This window comes from Crocodylus porosus, unplaced genomic scaffold (genome assembly GCF_001723895.1).
Source record: "Crocodylus porosus isolate Cpor-Errol unplaced genomic scaffold, CroPor_comp1, whole genome shotgun sequence".
NCBI lineage: Eukaryota > Metazoa > Chordata > Crocodylia > Crocodylidae > Crocodylus > Crocodylus porosus.
The window spans coordinates 33,733,907-33,755,148 of NW_017728906.1; the positions used below are offsets into that span (position 1 = coordinate 33,733,907).

Genomic DNA, 21,242 nt, shown 5'->3' on the forward strand with positions numbered 1-21,242 from the left:
AATAGTTAACTTCTGTTAGGTTTAGCTTATAGCACTTTAAGTAAAATGTGATAGAATGCTTCTGCCAGGGGCTTTTGAATGCCTCAGCTGCTAAGTCTTCTATTTAAACAAAGGACCAGACTGGTATGTCAGCGTTTCAGCATGTTTAGTCTTATAGGATGTTTCAAGTATATACTATATTCTTTTAGTCTATATATCTTCAAATTCTTGGGATACAGTAGAAGACTTCAAAGATATTTATTGCTATATTGAGGAAGGATCACTTCTGCAAGGTTTTTTGTTGTTGTCATCATTTCCCTAGGAAATATTTTGGTTTTATTGGCTAAATAATCTGGATATCCCACTGAGTTATGGTAAGGGTTGCCAGAATCTGGAATGGGATTCCAAGGGAGGTGGTGCTTTTCCCTACCTTGGGGGTCTTTAAGAGGAGACTGGATGTGCACATGGCTGGGGTCATCTGACTCCTAGCACTCTTTCCTGCCTGGGGCAGGGGGTTGGACTTGATGATCTGCTGAGGTCCCTTCTGACACTATGAATCTATCTATGAATCTATGAGTTTAACTGAAAATTGTAGGTAGACTGAACCCACCCAGTACAGATTGCTTTCCCTTTTCCTTTCTAGCCTGTTTCAGGTTTCTATAATGAAAAATCGTTGCTTCATTTTCCTTCCAATAACAGTCTGTGTGCTTGCTTTGGATTTATTTTTTATCTGGCTAGTTGTAGTCAGGAGAGGATTCCTCTGAAAACTGCATTTTGAGTTGTAATTCTACTTAATCCAAATTTCTAGTGATTCCCTACTCAAATTACCCAGTCCAGCAGAGGTAGTCAAAATCAGTCTGGAAGAATTTATATGGTTTTCAGGCAGCATTGCCAGCATGCTGAGCACCAAGTTGTGAATTATCACTAGTTCTGGCCTTCAGCTTCCAAAATAATTTAGAGAGCGTGGAGGATGTGTTCAACCCTTTCACATTTACCAAATAAAGAGCTGACTGAATGTGAACCCATCTGTATGACTATCTGGACTGATGGACTATAAAGAGGGAATAGGATTTTTTTTCCTGTGATGCACAGTTGCCTTCAATCCAAAGAGATGACGAATGTCAAACAATTCTGAAGTTTGGTTCAAATAAACAGATGTTCACATTCATATCTGAAATAATCAAATATCTCAGAACTACAAAACCAGGCTAGAAATCTAGCAAAGGACAGCTTCCTTTCAAGATTTCCAGTTTGTTTTTTTTTCTGGACCTTGCCACAACCAGGTAAATCATATTTATAAGAAATCTGTGCCTGGAGAACTTTTCTGCCTTTTTTGAACTTCAAAGACATTGATAACAAGTCTTGGGGTGGATGTTAAGTTACTTTTGGAGGCAATGAAACTTATTGGAGCAGGGTGTCATTTCTGATTTTACAGCTACAGAGCTGTAATTGTCTGTGCAGGGAGCACAGAGAACTTTTAATTCTCCCTCACCAGCTGTCTACAATATGGTAGCTATCTTGCTATGGCTCCAGAATCATACATTGGAGCCCTGCTCTGGACTTGTGCCAAAGGCTGCTCCAAATTGAGCCAATTGTAAAAGGATATCTGGTCATTTGGGCTGGAGAGTTCAATGTGGCCAGATCTAACGTTGCTCCCTTGCTCCCATTGCTTCCTTGCATGTTGTTGGCTACAGAAAGTAGTGTTTTATAACTACACTAGCCTGATAGCCTGTTCAGCTTGGATGGACCTTGGACTTTGACAACAGCTCATCGGCAGCTGAGGAGAGGACTCGGGTGCAACAAACAGCAGTGCTACATTCCCAGGCATTTCACCTCACCAGAGACCTTTTTATTTTTTGCCTGCTCAGTCACAGGAGTTGTTGGTAATTAAATTGTTCCCCCTCTTTCTATTTTCCCTTTTTATGCCTGTGAGTAGACCCATACATAACTATAGAGCCAGAGCAATCATTTGCTTCTGTTCCTTGTATTTCTGGCAGCATGTTTTCCTCTCTCTATATAATGCAAGTAGTTTATTATATGTAGAAAGGATAGAAAATATAGAGGCAGAGTACAAGCACATTCACAGACAGTATGGCAATAATACTGAGCACCAAATTGTGAATTATCATCCTATTTTTGAAATGCACATGCAAGCAAAAGTTAAGAAGATAAAGATCGCTACACTATGTAATCTCATTCCTTTGGTACCAAGTCCTGGGATCCTCAGACTTGCATGCTTCCAGCTGGGGAGTGAATATATTACTCTGATTATCTATTATTTTTATTATCAGAGCACCACAAAGTCCCAGTCAGGGACAAAGATCATATTAGACTGGATGCTGTACAAACAAAAAGACATTTCCTTCCACAAAGAGCTTACAATCTAAGTTCTTTAGAAATTCTGTTTTTTCTTATAAATACTATAGCAGAGGTATCTATTTCTGGCTCCCTGCTATAACTGCTGTAGCAGGGATCCAGGCCCTCTGGCAGCGGAGTGAGTGGCAACAGCACAGTTAATGAAGCTGTTGCTCACCCCCTTCACTCTTGACCCTCACCTCCCACCTGCAACATCCATCACCAATGGGGCTCCAAACCCAGAAATTTGGCAGTAGTCCCTGCCCCTGTTCACCCCACTAAGCTGGATGACTCTCTCCACAGGCTGTCCAGCCCATGGGCTGAATTGTTGCCACCCCTGTGCTACAGGATGAGTCTGAACGCACTAGCCTAATTTTGACTGCACAGAGAGCCAAGAGGAAGTACTTCTTGGGTTTCCTTAAAGTGAAAATGATTTAAGCAGATTTCTTCTGGAACTTAATTCTATCAAACCTTTTCTTTGTTGTTAGGTTAGAAAGATATTGGGATTTTTTTCAATTTTGTGAAAGAACCGTAACTTTGAGAACCTGCTCATCTAAAAACAGCCAGCATGGACATGAAGGAAATCCATCAATCTATCCCTTAGACAAGAAGGTTCTTGTTTACAAGCATTTATTGTGTTTGTACCAGATAGTTTCCAAGTGAAACATGGGGTACCATCATTTTTTTTAATAAGTATTGTAAATACATTGAGTTTAGGACTTGAAAGAAATACAATTAGTTCTAACATCTAGGCTAGTTGACCCTTGACTGACAAAACCTACCCCTATTGTTGATTTTTAATGTACTTAGTGTAATTGAAGAGGTAAAGGTAAATCCAAACTAACTCATACTCTTATTTGGCTTTCTTTGTGGGCACTAGAGATCAGAGGTAATGCTTGTATTATAAAGATTACAAAATTATTGAATTTTTCTCTCCAATTTAAGCAGACTTTTCCATGGGAACCTTTGTGGCTATTTCCTACAGAAACATTGTTACCCTCCACTGCTATGAGCATTAGCTCACTTCTAAGTTTTTAGGCAGAGGGTTCTGAAGTTGAATAAGTGCTGCGTGCTTACATGTCCCTTGTGCCTCTGAAAATCTCCCCCTTACACCTGCAGAAATTTTTGAAGAAAAAAATTCAGCACTTGCAACATCCTTGGGAATAAACAGTATTATAAGAGGTAAGGGGTGGTGACTGGAGTACATGGGTGGTTATAAGATATTGAAAAGGGGGATGCAGGTGGTGTGATATATCATTGAATATAACCTAACACATTTTTCTCCAGTTAAAAAGAAACTAGAGGTTTTACTGATATGCTAGGGATCTAGGGCTATATTACTCAGTTTAAAACTGAAACAAATATAACTTGATTGGAATGTGAATTAATTTGCTATATCATGAATTGTGTATGAAAAACCAACAAATTTCTTGGCAGCAAAGTGGCAGCAAGAGATCTCATTGTCGACTCCAAGATGAATATGAGTCATCAATGTGACGAAGTAATTAACAGAGCTAACTGCACTTTATCATGCATTAGTAAGTGCATCATGAACAGGTCCAGGGAGGTGATGCTTTCCCTCTATGCAGCACTGGTGAGGCCTCAGCTGGAATACTGCATGCAGTTCTCGGCACTGCAACTCAAGAGGGATGTGGACAACCATGAGAGGGTCCAGAGAAGGGTTACTCATATGGTTAGAGCCCTGTAGGGAAGGCCCTATGAGGAAAGACTGAGGGACCTGGACCTTTTCAGCCTCCGCAAGAGAAGGCTGAAAGGGGAATCTTGTGGCAGTATACAAATTCACCAGGTGGTGGCAGCAGGGAATAGGAGATGCTCTGTTTACCAGGGCACCCCTTGGAACAACCAGGAAGAATGGCCACAAGCTGATAGAGAGTAGATTTAGATTGGACATCAGGAAGAACTTCTTTACGATAAGGCATGCCAGAATCTGGAATGGACTTCCAAGGGAGGTGGTGCTCTCCCCTACCTTGGGGGTCTTCATGAAGAGACTGGACAAGCACCTGGCTGGGGTCACATGACCCCAACACTTTTTCATGCCATGGGCAGGGGGTCGGACTCAATGATCCATTGCGGTCCCTTTTGACTCTAGCATCTATGAATCTATGAAACCAGGCAAAAATCAAGACTAGCTGATAAATTCAACAACCTAGGCAAAAGATGTTGTTTCATCAGTCTTGTCATTAGACTAAAATGTTTATTACTTTTTCATATTCATAAAACAAAATATAGCCTTCTTGAGCATCTTGCCAGTGTATCCAGTGCTTCGTTGAAAGTTATTTCCACACCTGAATTATTTTCACACCAAACATTCACCTGAGTTAACATTTCCAGCTAAACTGGAATTAAAAACAGTGCAGAGCAGCTAACAGACAGCAGAATTGCAGAAGAAAGGCTAGCTTTATTAGTGGAACCTCAAGACTATTAAAAAGGAGAGAGGGTCATTAACACCTATGGAATGAAGAGTTCAGAAGGTATCAGGTAAATTATGATAAGCCATGAAGTCAAGTGACTCCCTCACTGCTGCCTGAATATAAATGCTGCTTCCCTTCCCAGGAATCAAAGAGGAGTGTGAATGTAGCACTGCACCCTCCCCGCTCCCTCTGTCCCTCCTGGAGTAGTAGCCCTGGCTTCTGGCTTCTGCCTTGCAGCAGAGGGGTTGTAAAAATAGCTGCCATGACAGTAGTGACTAGGTGCATCACTGCCACTGGCATCACAGCAGCCGGTACAGCACTCTCTGTTGCCACTGCTACAGGGTGCATATTTGCCCTGCTGTACCCTGGGAATAAAAAAGGTTTCTTACTGTTACTAGTTTTGAGCAAAATGATCACACTGTTTTAGGGGAAAATTGCATGGAAGGGAAAATTATTACTTTATTCCTTTTTCTCATGTTTTAAAGAATCTTTCCTTGGGGTATGAGGAGAGGAATCTGAACATTAGGGTTTCTAATAGAAGGTGCAAAGTACCCTTACTAATGAATGTATCCATCAAAAGATATTAGTTTTTCAGTCAGACTTCCGGGGGTGTAGGCAATGCATTTTCTCTCCCTTCAGCATGGTGCCAAGAGGCCAAATTCCTCCTTTAATTCACAGTTCACTTTTATTGGAGTTACATATATTTAAAATCTTAGATTTCTTTCTGAGAGCGGTAAAGAAGAAAAGTAGGAATTAGGAGAATTCTTACCCCTAATGTTTAAGTCTCCTGTCTTTAGACAGAGAAAAGGAAGAGTTGTGTCTATCTTTTTTGTGACTTTTATTCTTTTACTTTCTATGTCAGGAAGAATTACACTTGCTTTTATTTCCTTTTAGGAGAAAGAATGACCTCTTTTTCTCTATGGGCACTGGGTGAGGAAGTGGTGTGTTCATCTGCAAACTCTTCCATGAGGGTCTGAGGGATTAAAATATAATTTAGGTATCAATGACATTAGGTCATGCAGAGAGAAGTTTCTGACAAAGATTTATTCTTCATTAAAAAGCTTCATGATCTATTGTAAAAGAGTCTTGATCCCAGGGAATGTACTATGCGTAATAGTCTCTCAAGCAGGAACTAACTTATGACCATTGTGGCATTAATACAGTTTGGAGGGCCAGGGGCTTGGGTCAGACTTGCGTTCTTCTGCAATTTTTTTGAATGGTTTGCACTGTCAGAAGTATCTCTTGAGGTCTTTAGAACATGGAGGATTGCATATTTTTATTGTTGTAGCATCCATCATTTTTGTAGCCTCCAACATTTTGCCTGACGTTCTCTCCCTGGAAGGGCTGGCAATAGTTAGCTAAGTCACAAACACCTAAGGCATAAAGCAGTGCTTCTCAAACTTCTTAGGCTCAAGACATCCTAGATAGACTCAAGGCACCCCTCATTAATTTCAAGGCACTCCTCAGAAAATGCAGTGGCTTAGTTTTCACTTTTTTTTTTACTACAGAAAACTGATAGAGCAATTCTTTTGTTGCAACAAACTCAGAGGGCACTTCTACAGGTGACAGGGGTTTAATTTCCAAGGTTTCATTCTGTGCCCCCTAAATTGAAACAGTGAGCTTTTGATTGAAACCTGCCATTTCAATTTGTCCGTCATGTTATAGTGAGGGGCCTGATCCTTTTTTTGTCAGAGCTTGCCCACAGCCAGGGGGCTGAGCTGCCAGTGGGCCAAGGAGCCCATGAACTGTGGGGGGGGGGCAGTCCTTCCCTCCACAGTGGCAATACCCCCCAGGGCCATCTGGGCAGGCTGCCAGTGGGCTGGGTGCTGCTCCAGCCAGCCTGGGGTAAGAAAAGAGTTGGATCAGGCTGGGTGATACCTCGGAGCTGGGGCAGCACCCAGCCCACTAGTAGCCCACCTGGGCAGCCCTGGGGGGCATTGCCACTGCATAGAGAAGGACTGGCATCCCACCTCCCACACACACAGATTAGGGGCCACTCGAGCCACTGAAAGCTCACCTTCCTACCCCAGGAGAGGCAAGCAGGCTCTGCCATGGGGAAAAAAAAAAGGATCAGGCCCCTTGCCACTTCTTCCTTCAGCAGGTAGCTGCTGAAGGCAGAAGCGGTGAGGAGTCCAATCCTTTTTTTCTGTCGAGCCTGCCTACCTCTCCTGCAGTTACAGGGCAAGGTGGCATCTGCAATGCATCTTTGCAAACTAAACTACATCCAGGCATAGTTTAGTTTGCAAAGTCATTTAAAACTCTTGAATGTGTACAGTGTGACACCAGTAAGCAGCATAAAGTGACATTTTCATCACGTGCACATGCTAATGGCGTCACATGTACAAGGACCCAGACAGATGACAGTATGTCATAATATTTTTAATACTTAGAATTCCTATTTGAAATGTGGGTTAATCTTGTGAATCGTGTTTGCGCATCTAACAGTGGCACCCCTAACACTGTATAACACCCCATGGCACCCCACAGCACTCTGATTCAGAATTACTGGTCTAAAACCAGTGGACTCGGTATAACTGGTCAGATCACACTACTGGTTTTTATCTTCATGTGCACTTTACTACTCATTAGCCTATTTTAATACACATTAAAGCACTGCAAAAAAATATGCTTTCGCTAATGCACATTAAAATAGAATACATCTTTTTCTAGTGCCTCACAATGGAGGTACTAAATTTAATGCGCATTAGCAAAAGCACATTAATGAACAAGTAGACACACCACCTGTCACCCAGAGTTCTGAGGGACAGGAACTGCACTTATGTTAACACAATACTCTGTGCTTTTCTGCATTATGAAAAACCCCAAAATGCAAATGAGTCTGATAGGCATGTATTGAGACCAGTATAAACAAAGAACCACATTTTGCCTTCAGAGAAACAACTTTTGTTTTTAGGTAGAACCACATTCATGCCTATTGGAGGAAGGTATAAGGCCTGAACCCTTGACTTCCCAGCAGGATATTGATTGGCTGAAAAAATTAATTTGCCCATCTGCTGAGTGAAAAGAGAAGCAGAGCACCAGCTGCTGTATAACTCAGAGGCCCCTCCACTTTTATTCTTTCCTCAAATGCATCAGAACAAATTAGATCACTGAAACTCAAAAATAAATAAAACCCATGGAGCCACCACTGTGCACACTAAGTTCCATAAATCAGGATGCGCATCCCTTTTCCATAGCCATATCCCATCAAGCTAGATTGCTGTGCAGGTCCCTTGTCTACGTGTCTGTCTATAAAATGGCTTCACTTATCAGAATAAATGGATACAAACTGTTATGCAGACTAATTAACTTTTCAGGATGGTTGTTTGCTTGTTCCTTAATTTGTACAATTTACCAGTTCTTAGGTCTCCCAGTTCTTAGCCTGAACTAAGGATATCCTATTGTATGTGCAATTTAATCTTAAACACCTGTTGTATTCATCCTCAGAAACTGGATTTCTACCTTATTACATCTTCCCAGTTCATTTTAATAACCAGCTTTTTGGGTAGCCGAGGAAACAGGAAGATAAGATTCTTGGAGTGTTTAAATCAGAGTTTTACTGACCATGAAAAGCATTATCTCTGAAATGATCAGTAATTAGCACACATCTCTTTCCATGCAAGAGAAACCACCTGTACATAATAAATGTGGAGCAGAAAACTGCTCAGCATTAAACTTTGAATTGGGTCTGCTGAGATACTTCCATTGCTTTTGATCATAGTTTTAAGAATGTTTAAAGGTTTGATCTAGACCCTGCCTACTACATACCTAAAGTCCCCCCAATATATACAGCAGAGCAGCACCGGCCTTTACAAATTCATTTTCTAGCTTTCACTTTCATTGGAATGGTTCTTAAAATGTATCATGCTGCAAGAATACAACTCCAGCCTTATTTTAGTTGCAGGTGGAAAAGCAAAAGACCCTACTTAGTTCAAGTGAAGATAAAGGAAGAGGAGTTCATATTTGCTACAAACTAGGTCTGTGCAAATAGGGAAGTATTCAATTTGGATTTGGATTTGGCCGATTCAGAGGACAGTGATTCGATTCAGTGATTCAGATAACTGTCCCCATTCAATCCAGCCAAATCAGAATTGGAGATTTGGCACTGATTCAGATATTTGGATTGGCTGGGGACAGGCAGGCACAGCTGCGTGGCTGAAGGTTCTCCTGTGGCTCCTCCAGCTGTGCTTGCCTCTTCTCAGGCATGGGAGAGCTGTGGGAGAAGCCCCCATGGCTTCCCTGTCTGGCCCCATCCCCTGCCCAGCACCAGCCTCCTGGCACTTAAAAAAATGAAAACAAAAAAAAAAGCCTCACACTCACCAGCTGCAGCAGCAGGGATCAGGGCCTCTGAAGGCTCATGGCAGAGCCCCCCCCCACACACACACACACAGCCTGGGACAGAGTGAAGCAGCAGAGATCACCTGCATGGCAGCTGTCCCATGGTGAGGGTGCAGCACAGTTTGGTAGGGTGCTGAGGGCTGCCTAGGAGCTGGGGCTGAGCAGTGCCAGGCTGTGGCTGACTGCTGGAGCTGCCCCAGTGTGTGGCACCATGCTGAGCCACACTGTACCCACCTGATGCAACAGCTGCCATGTGGGTGCCAGGGTGGAGGGGGCAATCCCCACTACCCCACACTGCACAGGGGGGTGCTCTGCCACTAGTTCCCAGAGGCCCTGATCCCACTGCCAGAGCAGTGAGTGCGGGCCTTTTTTTAAAGTTCCGGGGTGCTGGGGCTGGGTGGGAGATAGGGGGGCTATGAGACGTGGGGCTTGGGTGGGGGAGATTGGGGAATGGGGCTGAGTGGGGGGGCTCTGCCACGTAGCCCCAGAGTCCCACAACCCCTGCTACAGCCAGTGAGGGGGGGCTTTTTTTAAAAAGTACTGGGAGGCTGAGGCCAGGCAGTGCAGCCATGGGAACTTCTCTTGCATCTCCTCCAGCTGTGCCTGCCTCTGCCCCAGTATGAGGAGTCATGGGAGAAGCCCCCATAGCTGCCCTGCCTGGCCCCATGCCCCACCCGGTCTAGCTGGCATGGGGGATGGGGTGGTGCGATGCAGGCACAGCTTGCTCTGGGTGGCAGCATTCCCTGCTCCCAGCATTGCCACACCTGCATCAGCACTGGGAACAGGGACTCTGCTCTGCTGCTGCTAGCCAGCTGGGGCAGGGGTAGGCACAGGATGTGGGCCTGGCAGCGCTGGAAGTGGAAGCTATGCCCTGCTGCTGATTGCCCCCTTCTGCCTGGAGTGAGCCACATCTGCATCCCGCCCCCCACCCCAACTGGGCAAGTGGCAGCAGAGCAGAGCCCCTGCTGTGCCCACATCCCACGCTTCCCTCTCCAAGTAATGTGCCACCCCTGCCCCAGCTGGGCAGCTTGTCCAGGCTCCAGCCCCAAACCCATCCTCCCCACAGACCCTTCCCTCCCCCTCCTCCAACCCCAAAAGCCTTACCAGTTGGAGGCAGCTGTGTCAGCTGCCTGGCTAATCTGTCCAAAGTGGCTGAATCTTTTCCAAAGCTTTTCCAAATCAATTTGGAAGCTTCAAACCAATTTGGAGCTTTTAATTGGTCTCCTGATTCAATTCAAATTCAGAGATTCACTCCCTGAATCAGCCCGAATCCCCTCCGAATAGAATCGGCTACCAAAGCATCACACAGCCCTATTACAGACATTCTCTGGAGACAGTGCTGTGTTGGGGGAACAGAAGACTGTGGAGAAGCAGCTCCAGTAGGGTTTCAAAACTCTGCCATGTTTCTAAACTCCTGCATGTGTCCTGTGACTTCACAAGTTTTATTACCTCTCTTCTGACATGGTGGTCCCCACAACAGCCTCGCAGTCTTACCTGAGTAGTGTTCAAATGACCCCCCTGAGATGGGAGCCTGCCATGTAGCACTTGAACTTCTTGGAGTGGAATCAGGGAGGCACTTAGCTTCAGGAATATCTATATGTGTTTCAAGGTATCCATTGCTTCCTACAAGGCTCCCAGACCCCTCAAAATAGTAAAAGTTTTTCATACTAGAGTTTAGTCCTCTACCCACTGAGGAGTCATCATGCAGGGATTGCTGCATCCATTCACCTTTCCCTGCCAAATAAAGCTCATCAAAACATTCTTACCTCCTTCCCTGCCCTGAAAGAAAATATTAATCTTGAAAAAAACACTTGAAAAGTCTCACGGTGTGTTATTCTTAAATTTGATCATGCCAAGAGTTTCTTGGTGGCCTTGCTAACTTTTTTCTTTTAAGATGGCACTAAATTGCCGATGAAACACAGGCAAGCAGCCTTGCATCAGTTCAAAGCTCTTCTGTTAAAGGATATAAATGACAAAAAACAGATTTTCTAATACTAAAATTAAGAATAGAGCATAAGTGCAGAAAGGGGTCTAAAACAAAGCCCAGCGCAGTCAAGAACAAGAAAGGATGCTGGCTGTAAACAGATGGTCCTCACTTGCCTCTTTTATGAGATTCATAAATCTGGGTCCAAAACGCCATGGCTTGTGTCTGTGGCACTGCAGGGAGCTGACAGTCATTTGGGAGGCACGCTGGGAGGCCACTGCGACCATGTAAACAGCATCATACATCAGGGCTGCTTCAGTCTGCATGAAAAACGGAAGGGTTCTTTAATGTACACCTTTACTCCTCCTTTTCTCCAAGAGGCATCACCCCATTCTCCTAGTTGTGAGATACTCCACTGCCTCCTCACCAAGATGTCCATGTAAATCCAAGGTTATACAAGAAACAGCCTTTAATTCTTATACCTTGTGTTACATTCAGAAAGTATGCTGCTGGGTATTGCTAAACTAATATTTAACAATTACAGTGAGAAAGAAAGAGGTTCTAGGGGTTAAAGCACAGAAACAAGGTGACATAATGTTCCTTTATATTCCTTGTGTGGCAGTGAAGGATGTGACCCCACAGCATTCTGGGATTGGAGCATGAAAATGGAAGTAGGGGAGGCAGTTGCTTATTTTTCAGGGACAGTCTTGGGGGTGCATATTTGCAGTAAGTTTCACTGAAAGTAATTTTGACTTGGACCTGGGCCAAGGTCACTGAGGTGATTTTGAAAAACTCATCCTTTCACTCTCTATGCCTCAGTGTCCTCATATATAAAATGGCAATTACAAGTTTTACTTACCTCACAGGGCTGAGAATAAAATGATTGCATTATTTTTATAAAAATATAGGATTATGCAGAAGTATATTGGGGCCTAAGAAAAAAAATTAAAAACCTAACTTTGCAGATGAGAAGCTGGACTCATTATATGAACTGCAAAGCTAACCCATTTTTTATTCCTTTTCCTTGCAGTTCCTTGGGGAAATTAATAGATTTGATTCTTTGTCTGTTTCATTTACCTAAGTAAATTACAATGGCATCAATCTTATCAGCATTGGAGGTTTTGCTGGCAATCAAATGTGATCTGAATTTATCAACTAGTCTTAATACACTGCAGATAAGGAATCATTCTTGACACACTAGTCAGGATCTGCACAAAACCATGCTCTCACAATCAAAAGCAAATAAAAATTCCTATAAATGGTAAGACATATTGCCAGAGGCAACAGCTGCTGTCTCATGTGTCAGGTATCTTAAAACACTGCAAACAAGTCCTGTTGCCTCAGAGCTTGATCCAAAGCATATAAGGTCAATGGAGAAACTTCAATAGGTTTTTGAGTGGATTCAAAATTAAGCAAATTTGAATAAGGCAAATTCCTTTAGGTTTTAACTCTGCTTAATTAAGTGGGGATATACCTGTGAGAAATGTAGCCCAGAGGGTGTGAGGCTTTCTGGTGGAACTGCTTCAGAGCAGATCCCAGTTTCCATTCCCATCTTTGCGAGGCTATGCCGTTAACACATAATAAGATACATGCGTTGTATTGTCTGTACCTGGCAGCAGTTCCTGTGTTGGTAGTGTCATGTAAGAAGTTGGACTAGACAATCATAGTTATTCTTGGTAACCACAGTAGCTTCGTCTTTTTCCCCCCCAGTTTAAATAATTTTGGCAAAATACCAACTCAGCCTTGTTTGCATTATTGATTGACAGGTTGTGAAATACCTTTACAAAGATCACAATCAGAACTGAACCCTAAATTCTGGATAAAACTGGAGCTTTCTTACTAGTGTCATTAATATTGTGGCTATGTCTGTAACATCCAAAGCTATGTACACTCTTGTTTGTTTGCTGTTTTTTTAATGTTCCATTTGGCTATAGAGTTGAGCTAATAGTGCCAGGCTGACAGTCCAACTGAATCAAGTTCCCTTTGGGATGGAATATGTGTGTGGAAAGGTTGGATCGCTATGCAGGTTGATAAAATATGAAAGAAGGTAGTAGTATGCATCTGGTCAGCTTTACAGGAGCAGAAATCATTGCCTTCTGATGGCATCTGGGAGCCTATGTGAAAGTTAATTCATAATCATTGGTGGCGCACAGGGGGTATACATGAGTGTACGTGCACCCCCTGAGATTGGCCGCTGTCACTGCTGCCAGTGAGGCCTTCAGGCAGTCGCCTTTTGCTGTCACCTCCCCTGCCTCATCCCCCGCCCACTGCCAATGCTGCTGGTGGCATCTGTGGGCAGTCACCAATCACCACTCAGTGCTCGCCACCCGCAAATCCACCCCAAATCCTCACTGCTGACACTGCTGCAGCCACCTATGGGCAGTCCCTCCTTGGTCCGCCCTCACTGCCGGCATCACTGCGACTGCCTGAGAGTGGTCCCTGCTTGCCACCACCATGCCCCCGCTGCCACCTGCAAGGGGTCGCTGTACCCCCCCAGCCTTGGAAAGCATGAGGCATTCATGGTCATAATCATGCACTGTTCAATAAAGGGGACAAACGCAATACTGCCATAGAAGCTGTTTTTCCTCAACACTAATATTTAAGGCCCAATAGTACAATGGCACAGGGAGGTTGGTGAAGGCAAGCTTTAGCTGCTGCCTGTCTTATTCCTGCTCTATGGGTAGGGAATTTAATTCAGTTGGACTGTCAGCATGGCACTATCTGCTCAACAGTGGGCGTGTATACACAAGGTGTATTAATATTCATTAGCCTAATTTAATGTGCATTATGGGCACTTGTCTACATGTGTGTACCCTTAATATGCATTGAAAATGGATAACTTAGGCTAATAGCATCTAAATTTGATGCCTGCATTTGCAGCCATCAAATTTAGGCACGATTAGTTAAAGTGCATTAACACACATGTAGACACAACCCAGCACTAACTTTATTGCCAGGTCTGCCCAGCCACTGGGGACATGGCAGAGCTGCAGGGACTTGGCACTAACTTTAATGCCAAATGCACTAACTTTAGTGCCAACTCTGCATGTGTAGACACCTGCCAAAAATCACTTAATGGGCATTAGCTTAATGCACATTAAATTTAGTTGTGCTTAAATGCATGTGTAGACATGCCCAGTATAGCCAAATGGAACATTAAAAAAACCCAACAAACAAACAATGGTGTACGTGGCTTTGGGTGTTACAGACATGGCCACAATATTAATGACACTAGTAGAAAAGTTACAGTTTTATTCTGGATTTAGGGGTCAGTAATGATTGTGATCTTAGCAAAGATACACAGCCTTTCAATCAATAATGCAAACAAGGCTGAGCTGCTTTTTGCCAAAATAATTTAAAATGGAAAAAAAACAAACAAGGCTACTCTACAATCACAGTAACAAACAAGTATACATACACATTTCTCATGGATACCTTGATATCTGCAGATCTAGTAATCCTGCCTGCATAAACGGATGGCTTTGCTGGCATATATATATTCTGTTGTGTGTTTCCGTGGTATGTACATATTACATTGTAGATTTTCTGGGACTTTTTTTTTATCATCGTGTTTGCCACTGAATGCTGTGGCAGTAGTCACATATAATTTTAAAATGCTGGAGATAGTGGGCCTCAGAAATTCTCTTCAGGATGTTAAGATGTGTCAAAATGACATCTGTAATCATTTGTAATAAAATCTGATTCATACTCCATCCCACATGTGTTATCTTACTCTGAAAAAAGCTGCCCAAAAACCAGGGCAGTACTGGTAAGAGTCGTTCAATTCATTCAGTTGTTTCTTTTTTCCATTTGATCTCTAGGGGCAAAAAACGAGGCTCATTTCCTGTCAGGATGATACCTTTCATTTATCTCTGAATTACATCTTAAAAGCTAGAGTGTTGCTTAAAAGCCAGTGCAGATGATGGGAATTGAGAGAAAAAGCACTTTTCCAATTTAAAAATGATATTACTTGCTTACACCTTTGTTTGCAGGTTATAAATCCTGTACCTGCACTGGAAATTTTTATTTCCTGTTATGTTCTTTATCACACATCCTGAACAATTTTAGATAAACAAAGCTGCTGCATGTGCATTTCACAACAAAAAAAACTGTAATGTATTTCTTCATCCAGGTAGCAGTGGCTTGTCATATGCCTAATGATTTGGTTAAAAGAACAAATGCACAATTCTCTCCAAGAAATAAAAAGTATTGTGTTTTGTAATATTGTTTCAGCATTTGCACGACAAAGAAAGAGGAAAAGCAAATACTTAATAAAACTTTCTGTAGCTCATGCATTTTTCGCATTAGTATTTGTACGAACATTTCCCATGAGTACTCATGGAAGTTAAGGGCTGCCAGAATTGGTCTTTAAAGGTTGGGTAGATGTTGGCCATCACATTGACACTCTGATTTTGTTTCTTAAGTGTCTTCTATTGTTGAGCTACACATTTGTTTCCTTCTAGCCATGCAGACAAACAGGGGAACATGTCTGTGTTGTTTATCTCTGAATTGGTACAGGATTGTCAAGGTTTCTTTTGCTTTTCCCCTAATTACATTCTGAAGTTATTTGCTTACAGTCATCATGCCGTCCAGGAGGCCCGTTTCTGGCTTGGGTGGTGCCTGCAGACGTTCCATCGACCACTTTTCAATAACAGATGAAACCTGTGGATTCTCAATGTTGAGCAAGCGAAAGCCTGTCATATTTACTCCGCTGTATCTGTAGGGTTCCAGGTCTAACGCAAACAGGTCCTAAATCATCATTAATAAAACAAACAAAAACCATTTTCAAGCTATATGAATTAAGAGCAAACAATCTTCCAGTTGTAGCAAATGCCCCTCAATTAGCCTAAATGCTATAATTTTTGTCACTTTCAATCAAAAGCTAGAATATTTTTCATCATAACTTTTCTGTCCGCTTGCCCACAAACACTAGTCACAACTTCAGCAGTGATAAATCTGACTAAAGCAAAGCTGCATAAGATTTATTACAAACCTCATATCTGGTTTGTTGGAACATAAAAATCAGCTTCCCATAACAACACTATTCTACAATCAGGCTGCACTGCAGTATCTTGATTTTGATTTATGTCAGTCCCCTAATAATGTTACAGCTATGACAAAACAACTTGAAGAATTGGTTGGCCAACACTAGACATGCTTCTCAACCCTGGGAATGAAAATTCCAGGAGATGTCGAGAGCAATACAATTTTACTACTTACAGACCCCATTTTTCTCCTGCTTTGCCAGCCTCAGGTAGCTTGCTGTCAGCATGTGTAATGTATGTGTCAGGCCAATGCACAATAACTCCATGTACATTAAGCACTTAAATTTGCAGGGCAGGAAAATAATAGATACTGTAAATGATATAATTCCATGACACATTTCAAACCTGTGTGGCATGCAGTGAAAATGTGAGAAGTGTTTGTCAAAATCTGGCGGTTTTGTTTCAGAATAAAATCTTGCTGATACCCATAGTCCTGTGAAGAGACAAATGATCAAGTCATGGCTGCTTGATGCTGTCACCATTAAAATGTCAACCTTTACAGCAGATACCACCAATACCACAGATACCACAGTTTCAGAGATACCACCAATACTACTTGTTCAAAGTACAGGGGGTGTAGCTTACTGCCCTGGCTACTGTAATGTGGCACTGCTAGTAAGCATTGACATTTTAAAATTAAATTAATTAGCACTCCAAAATGGAGAGAAGCCTACATCTGGTCCTAAAGTGAGCTTTGCATTTTGATGGAATTAGAATAGATGGTAAGCAAGGTTTCTGAAGATCCTCCTTCAAGTTCTAAATATTCTGGACAAGAAGTCTACTTGACTGATGGAGTGGCTCTTACATTCAGAGCGAATCGCATTTCTACATAAATGTTTGTGATGAAATGAAATTTAAAAACCCTACCATGTATGAGGTGATGTGTTCAATGCTATAGGCTATGGTTTCTTCCTCTAATATAAAATTAAAACTGGATCACAAACAGAAGAAATGTGTGATATACTTAATGATTATTCAAATAATCATTTGTATTTTATTGCAAAAGAAATACAGGGATGCCTCTTCTTCTGAAAGCTTGAAAAGGTCTCAAATGCTTTATAAATATGTTGTTTCATATTTCATTTTATGATTAAGTGAAACTTTATTATCAAGTGTTTGACCACTAAAACCTACAGCTGTTACATAGCGGACACTAGCTGAACCTTCTACCGCCTCAGTACTGCATAAGTAAATTGGACTTAAATATATGCTTAAAGTTAGGTAAGAGCTTTTTTGAATTAGGGATTGTTTTAAACATATCCTGAAATACTGGGCTGAATTAGAGCCTCAGTGCAAACGTTGCAGAGCTCAAGATGGCTCCTGATCTAGGAAGCTGGAATTCAACCCCACTTCGGGGACATTTGGTGTAGTTTGCAGGTATTATTCAGACCTCATTATTCTACCTCTACCCAAAGCATTTCCCCAAATATAACTGTGCAGTTGGGCATTTCACTTTTATGTGAATCATTTTTATGAAGCACAACGAAGAGAGCTGGGTGGAAAAGCATTGGCCAGTGCTGCAGGATTTGATAGACACTGCAGGCTATTTTCAGCAAAAGACAGTGATGCTTACTGTCATAATAATACTTGGTATTTCAGTGCTTCTTAGCTGTAATAGTGACACTCAAAACTCAGAGGGAGATAAAAGCTTTCAGCTGTTTTTGTTCTAATGGAGGACATTTTTAATTGGCAAATCCCAGAGCAGTTCTTACCAGTGTTGTAAAAAAATAGTGATAGTACTCAGTCATCATTCCCATGGAGAGAATCTGTTGAACAAGAAAAAAGTCAGATGGTAAAACATGAGTTTTAAATAGGAACCAGCATAAGCATACCTCATTCTAGGTATTTTCACACTATTTCACTGTATATTAAGAGCATAGAATTAATTTGGAACTGTACATTGCAGCTTATATGACATTGATTACATTGAAAACTGTAAGTTCTTCAGAAGTAGCATGCATATTATTTTTGGTTAAAATGAAAAAAATGTCATCACCTCCATTCAAGAAACTGACAAAAGGTTGCAGTCACAGAAGGGAAAAATAGCATCCCTATATTTAGGGTTGGGGAGGATGGTGGTAAAAAAGGTGCAATTGTCTAGTCTGGAATGAGGTATCATTAGAAAGGATTTTTAGTTATCAAATAATGGAAAATGTGGTGAAAACTAATCAGAAATTCTGTTTTACTGTATCTTAAAGTGAGAGCAAGACATTCAGTGAGAATACAGCAGTAAACATAAAAAAAACAAAGGAAGAAAGACTTAAATGCAATATAATCAGTCTACGGAATTAAATTGTACAGGAGGTGATCAAGACAAAGCATGTGAAAATACTCTGTGCTGGAATGCCTTTCCAAGTATTAATAAATTCTCAAGGTAGGCAAGCTAAGGTAGAGTGTGGTAATTAAACTTTTTTAAAGCACAGAATGATCATTGTCAGGAACTGAGGAAAATTAACTTTTTCTGCCCATTTTATTACATTGGCCAGTTATCTGGGGTGCATTATACCGCTGGAAAAAAGGGCTAACCTTCTTGTGTGGTTTCACTTGTTTCAGAATTATATGGTGTGTGTAATACAGTGTTCCACACCCTCAGGCTTGTTTCACTTGCCAACATCTGTAGACATTGTCACTTGGGATGGGGGGAGCTATCAAGACCATCGGAGAGGCTGGTGAATCTGCGGGCAGGAGGGGTTGTGGGATTAACAGGGCTGACGGGGCCTTGGGGGAGTGGCACTTGGTGGATCTATGGGTGTGCGGTGGCCTGGCTGGGCAGGACAGGAGGCTAAAAGTAGCCAGGTCAGGGTCGGGGGCTGGGGGGTCAGAGGTGTTCAGGAGATCATGTTAACCTTTGCTAGACTGGGTTAACACAATTTCAATCTAATTTAGCACACCTGGTGAAGTGAACTAATTTAGAGTGAGTGCACCCTTTTCTAGGAGATTTAAGCCCTCTGAATGCTTGCATGGTTTGGTATTTAGATAGACTGAACCAAGGAAAAAGCAATATAAATGTAATACCCATATATCCCCCTAGCCAAGTAGTTGAAGGATACTGCATGCTGTGGGACAGTGTGGGGATGGCTACCTAATCGTGATACTACAGGTTACTTACTAGTGACCATAGTAGTATGAGCACAGAATAAATGGGTATTCAGCCTTGCTTTCAGTCAGACTAACAAAAGGAGTCTAAGCAGTATCTTTAAAAGCACTTGGAGCAAACATCTATAGAGATGGTAGTATGGTAGGGGCAAATAGCATTAATTAGCATTACAGAATTCTGCATGTAGAAAAGGCCTTTGTAAACCAGCTACCTGATGATGAATGGCAATTCCCCAATTAAAGAAAGGAAAGCAGCAGCCCTCCTAAATCTACTGTAGATAATAAAAAAACAGCTCAATGTTCACTCAGAATGACCAATCTACTTCCAAGTGCTAAAAACAAGACAGGGAGTTAAGTATTTCTTTGAACCACTTCATTGAATTTACATTTCAGGACTGCCTTTTTATTTCCTAAAGTGTTTTATTACCTGTGAAAGGCCACAGATTGATGTCCTTTATTTATACAAAAAATGATACACAACAGCATAAATGCAGACTTTTCCACATCGCTTTTTATTTTTACTCAGTTCTGCACTTGAGGTAGTTCCATCTCTATGACTATTCAATCCATGTTAAGTCACTCCTAAGTTTATTACAGAGGTGCCAATTAGTGTAAAAAATATTGGTAATATTCAGCAGAAATTGTACGAAAACCCCCAACTTGTTTCATATAGGTGACTAGTCAGTCTAATGTTGATTTGAACCCTGTAAGGCTACTAAGCTAGCTAGGGTCTTGAAAGGCTACTTTGGGATATGAACATACCATTACATATGATTGTATAATTTATATTGGTCTTGCATGAACATTGCGTGCCCCTAGAGGTTGGGGGGCCACAGCGAGCTCCCACAGGCAGCAGCAGCAAGCAGTGAGCTCCTGCAGGTGGCCACAGTGCTGTCGGCAGTGGGTGGGGTGGTGAGCATTGACTTGCAGTTGGCAACCACCTGCAGATGCTGCTGGCAGTGTCAGCATCTGCCAGTAGTGATTGGGGACCTTCTGCTGACGTGGCCGGAAGTGTCCGCAGTGGTGGGGTGGTGAGTGGTGACTTCCCACAGGTGCTGCCAGCAGTGTCAGTGGCACCTTTTTGCAAGGGATGCACCGCCAAGCTCAGGGGATGCACATGAACCCGCATGCACCCCCTATGCGTCGCCAATGTGGTCTTATATTCCAATCTAGGTTGCATCAGGATTTGAGTAGATAGACATGCAGCTACCCTAGGGTGACTCACAATATTTTGTTATTAGTCAGTCTTGCCAGTAGGCAATAACCTCTTTTTCTTTTACTGGGTAGCTACTTTGGGATGGACAGTATTATTAGATTTTTTTTTTAATGATGTATACAGACATTTACATTAAAATACTGGTAAGGAAAACCAAGCACCAAAGCTGCCTATACATGTGGGTATACACTTGCACTTTAATTAGATAGGTTCCTGGAGAGCCACTTTAATTAAAATGCCACAGCATCACATGTGTTTAAACTCTCAAGCATTTAAAAATTGCCGTAGGATGCTTTAACTAAAGCTCCTTCAACAAGCTTTAGCTAAAGCACCCCAGTGATGATTTTTAAACACACATGGGCTTATACATGTGATGCTGCAGTGATGCTAGAATAATCTAATTAGATACATTGGCGCACATGTAAAGGTACTCTGAGTGTTTCTTCACTGCAGTTGGAGTTATGTGTTTACATGCTGCAGACACACCCTAGCTAGCTCAGAGTACTAGTAGCCATGAAGCTGTGGCAGCATTGGCTTTAGGAACTGAGGGCATATAAGGGTCCTGCAGGGGCTTAGCAGGCTGTATTGAATCCCATATCATTGCAGATGCTCAGAGTACCAACAGCAGTGTTACAGAGTGTAAACTGTGTGTGTTTACATATGATGCAATTACACCTCTAGACTATGATGTAGACATATGATGGAGGACTGAAAAAGGGCCAATGTGGTTCCCATTTTCAAGAAGGGGAGGAAGGAGGACCCGGGTAACTATAGGCCAGTCAGTCTCACCTCCATCCTTGGCAAAATCTTTGAGAAAATCATCAAGGCTCACATTTGTGAGAGCCCGGCAGGACAAA

At 42.2% G+C, this 21,242-nt stretch overlaps 1 protein-coding gene across 3 annotated transcripts in view; it reads right to left on the reverse strand.

Moving 5' to 3' along the window:
* The window catches only part of GRIK1 (glutamate ionotropic receptor kainate type subunit 1), a 245,092-nt gene that overhangs the window by 65,661 nt on the left and 158,189 nt on the right, over positions 1–21,242 (reverse strand). For all 3 annotated transcript variants that reach the window (XM_019528789.1, XM_019528786.1, XM_019528788.1), the window contains exons 5-7: positions 17,786–17,839; positions 15,604–15,777; positions 11,205–11,348 (exon numbers count right to left, since the gene is read on the reverse strand). In XM_019528789.1, coding sequence (XP_019384334.1) covers positions 11,205–11,348; positions 15,604–15,777; positions 17,786–17,839 — 372 coding nt within the window. The remainder of the gene's footprint in view (positions 1–11,204; positions 11,349–15,603; positions 15,778–17,785; positions 17,840–21,242) is intronic.